We start from the raw sequence: 4,406 nt of genomic DNA, 5'->3' as shown, positions 1-4,406 counted from the left end.
CTTTGCAGGATTAATGTTATGATCTTTAGCTTGTGAATTTGTATCCCTAATTTCTCAATTCTCTGTTTTTCACCCTTTATATGCATTCTGAGGAATAGAAACACGATTTTAGGGGAAGGTTTTCCTTTTTAGCAAATAAATGTTTAACCATCCCAAATATTTATGGAAGCATAAATTTGTCTCTTATTTTTGACTTTTTAATCGTAATAATCTGCCTCTTCAGATGTTCAACATCTACCTTGAGCTTGGAAATCTACTCTGAGTGTTTCTCAAGCTTCTTGACCTCAGGGAGGAAGGAGGGCAGTAGTGGTTGTGAATGGAGACTTTGGACAATGGTGTTTCAGGCTAGAGGACAGTATTTATTAATGATTTAATAATTTAGTAATTATTTCAAATTAAAATGAGGATCAATTTCATATAATCATTTTACATTAATATCAATTTTATAGAATGTGTACATTTTGAGGATTAGAATTGTTATTATACCATACAACATCACCATCTACGTTAAATTTAGCGACAATTCCTTTCAATCTAACAAGTGATAAAACAGAAATGAAGCATCTTTATGTATAATTTTAAAAATTATAGTTCCGACGGTTCCGTTCAATCTAACGAGTGATCAAAACATAAATGATTATGTATAATTTTAAAAATTATAGTTTCATGATTAAAACAAAACGAAACATAAATTAAATATAGTTTGATGACCAAAAAAGAAATGAAAAAAAATAGATTACCGACCAAATATATAATTCTGTTTTGTCCTAATTATTGTGCACCTTAGGAAATGATTTAATTATGAACCGGACCGGTTTCGGCTCAATGGTCCGGGTGAGACAAAAGAGGCAAAATGCTCTTTGGGTATCGAAAAACCAAAGTTAGGTCAATCCGGTTTTCCTAATGGACCGCTGCGTATACAAAATCCCCCGAACCGTATCCTCGTTTCGCATCGTCTCTTACTTACCCCTCTTTCTAGATCCCCAAATTAACCTGAAAATCGATCTCGGATTTTCTCGTCGTTCCTCATACAATCTGTAAATCAAGTAAAGATCTATTCGATTCTCATTGTTTCCTTTTGATTGATATTTCTTTCTGTCGCAGCCGTTGAATTTACTCTTCTTTAGGGTTAGGGTTCTCCGATCTCCTCGATCGAGCCCTTTTTGCTAATTTATCTCTCATAATTTCTCGTTTTTTCTTTGGTTTATGTTGATTCCCCTCGTTGATTCGGTAGAATTTTGTCTGATTTTTCGTGATTTGTTTTTTAGGGTTTAGTTTGTTCGATTCGTTAGGGTTCGTTTCTATCTGATAATTTGTTGAGGGTTTCGCCGTTTTAAGTGTCAGCGAGATTGTTTACGGGAGTTTTGTGCCCCTAATTTGTTGCATCCTCGGCTAATTTGGAATTTAGGGTTAGGGTTTTCTTGTAAAATTAGGGATCCTAGTGGTAGTTAAATTAATTAGGGAAAATGTCTCTTCGCATAGTGAAATAAATTTTAATGCCTAATTAAGTGCTATCCTCATCTCAATTGAGGCTTATAGGGCTTTAATTGATCTCCATTTTTCTCAGCTCCATTAAAGTTTTAATTCATCAGAATTTAGAAGTAATTGACTTTCACCTGACTTAAATTCATTGTTTTCGTTATTATTAAGTGGTTAATAAGTTAACTGTTGCCTTTTATTATTGAATTAACTATTTTTAAACTTATTAACCTTTTCAGTTTACCATTCAAAGCCAAACAAGTTTATTAAAATGGATAAAATACCATTCTATTGAGTATTGGTTTGTGCATCATAGTTAACACTAGTAGCATGATGCTCCTGAGCTCTGTTATTTCATATTTTTGCTTAGTCTAAACTAGTTTCGGGCTAATTTATATATTTATTGCTTGTGTTTTTTTTACATATGCTTGATGATCCTTCATTGTTTTTGCTATTGCGTTTCTTTTTCTGTCTTACCGTGTCAGTATGTTTTTTGTGTATATTCTGTGATCGAAGTGCTGCTGTATGTTATCTATTTTTTTTTATCTTCTGTACATAATTAACGTTTTTGTCCCTCAGGTTGTAAATGGGATTCAAAAGACCTTTTCACATTGAGGAGCTGCAGGAGCTTCCTTTCAAGCATCCAAGACAGTTTGACAATAGCAAAAAGCTGACTCAGTTTGCTGATACTATTCCCCTTAGTCATAGTCATCAGAATCCTCATATTTCAGGTAATGTCTTCTCTGACTTTTCTGCTTGTTTAATGTGAATGGTTCTTTTTCTGTTGTATGTTTTTTTTTTCATTCATGTGATCTTCCCCTTTTTGACAGTTGGAATTGAGGGTGGATTTTGTAAATACCAATGGGATGAAGAATTTGAAACTGATGATCGTAACAATGCTGGATGTTTGGTTGATAAGGATTTTGAAACTAGTGCTCCCTTGTCTTTGATCACTAGCATGTTCAGTGAGGAAGAAACTGATACTGGGGCAGCAGCTATTTCACTTGGTTCTCCAGAATATTTTTACTTCAATTTCCCAAGAAGAACGTTGGGCCATTTTGGTGATTCCTATTCGATGTTCTTGGACCGGTCTCCTCGAAAACAAGTTCCACTTGGGCCAAATCATCAAGCCAATCTTCCTTTGTTTGGTAGGCACATAAAGAAGGATAAATTAGTTCAAAATGGTGCATCAGACACCCATGATGTTGACTATGAAGAGATTATGATGGGAACATGCATCATTCCAATGCCTGCCTCAGATTTTTCCACAAACAACAATGGCAAAGTTGGTGCTGGCAGAACAGACTGTGGTTGCCTGGATAGGGATTCATTTAGATGTGTGCAACAACATGTCATGGAAGCACGGGAAACACTACGAAAATCCCTTGGGCATGAAAAATTTGTGAATCTGGGGTTTTATGACATGGGGGAGGATGTTGCATATAAATGGAGTGAAGAAGATGAAGAGATATTTCGTGAGGTTGTTTTCACTAATCCTGCTTCATTGGGTAAGAAGTTTTGGAAGCACTTGTCCGTTGTTTTCCCATCAAGATCGAAGAGGGAGCTTGTCAGCTATTATTTCAACGTCTTTATCCTTCATAGACGAGCTGTTCAGAACCGATCTAGTGTTCTTGAAATTGACAGTGACGATGATGAGTTCCATGGAAGTCAATGGGCTTATGGAGTTGCTGCTTCAGATAAAGATGAAGACTTTTCTGCTATTGAGTCTCTTGGTGATCAGGAAGGTCTGTCAAACCATCAAGGTGATTGTCTTGAAGATGATGATGACGATGGCAGTGACGAGGACGATAGTGGTGACTCTGATAGTGATAGTGGTGATGGAAATTATAGCAATGCTGCAGACAGAGGGGATTATGGTGTAAATCTTTTGTTAAAAGGGCATGATGCAAAATCATTTGATGAGAGCAGGTTCAATGCTGTTTTTGAACAAACAAATAGAGTTTCGGGACAAGTAGAGGATTTCAATACACAGGAAGACTCATGCATGTCTTTTGAGTTTCAGCCGAACATGGTCGATTCACGTAGTCTGGTTGACACAAAGGCTGATTTGCACGATAGAGAAATGAAGACCGACCTTAGCAAGTGTATGCAGACCAAAGTAGATGGGTCTAGTGACCTGCTGAGCCATGTCTACTTATTGGATACCTGTGATGCAAAAATCTGGGATGCCCGGTATCCTACGGCTGTTACAAAAGGTATTGATCTCCAGCCTACATGCAACATTATCGAAGAGATTTTTGGACAAGACACTTGGGATAACAAGACGAGAAACGAATAAGCATCGAACGATGGCTAAGACTTTTGGTTTTGACTATTTATTTTTCTCTTAAGTTCATTTGGCCAATGTATTTTTGCTTCTACATGTTAGAAAGTGCTGTTAATGAGATCTTTTCTGCTTTTGTAAATGACACAGCAGTGAAGCACTCTTTTTCTCTCATTAGGGTCGAAAGTTGCAGCATGCAGGTAGTTTTTTTTTTTTAATTATATAAAAGCTGAAACATGCGACGAATCTTTTTGTGGGTAAAGTTGCAGGTAATCCATGAATGGCATTGACTTGTATATAATTATTGGTAATACCTCATATATTCGTGGCTTTTGTTTGTATAGATGATTTATTAACAAAATTATATGTATGTGTTAGCTTTCATATGTTTTTTTTCTTTTTTACGTTTTATAAAGTTGAGAGCTTAATCATTCATGTGTTTTCTTCTTTTTCATATTTTATAATAATTTAAGTAACATTTAATTTTTGTGTGTGTAAGTACTTATGTGTCAAGCAACACATATACACAAGTCAGATTAGGTTGGTGTCAAACTTCACTTTTACATCATATTGCATCCGAATCAACAACCTAAAAGGAAAAGAAAATGAGAAATAATTAATAAAGCTAAAAGTAATTGGAGAT

The 4,406-nt window shown here is 35.5% G+C and overlaps 1 protein-coding gene across 1 annotated transcript; it reads left to right on the top strand.

The window, feature by feature from the left end:
* The first annotated feature begins 945 nt into the window (after window positions 1-945).
* LOC120124722 lies at window positions 946-3,997 on the top strand. Its single transcript, XM_039143319.1, has 3 exons — window positions 946-1,046; window positions 2,059-2,210; window positions 2,310-3,997. Exons 2-3 carry the CDS (start codon window positions 2,066-2,068, stop codon window positions 3,776-3,778), a joined length of 1,614 nt encoding a protein of 537 aa, XP_038999250.1. The 5' UTR covers window positions 946-1,046; window positions 2,059-2,065; the 3' UTR covers window positions 3,779-3,997.
* Window positions 3,998-4,406: the final 409 nt, after the last annotated feature.

This window comes from Hibiscus syriacus, unplaced genomic scaffold, assembly GCF_006381635.1.
Source record: "Hibiscus syriacus cultivar Baekdansim isolate YM2019G1 unplaced genomic scaffold, ASM638163v2 tig00110429_pilon, whole genome shotgun sequence".
Classification (NCBI taxonomy): Eukaryota; Viridiplantae; Streptophyta; class Magnoliopsida; order Malvales; family Malvaceae; genus Hibiscus; species Hibiscus syriacus.
This window is presented reverse-complemented; position numbering and strand designations above follow the sequence as displayed.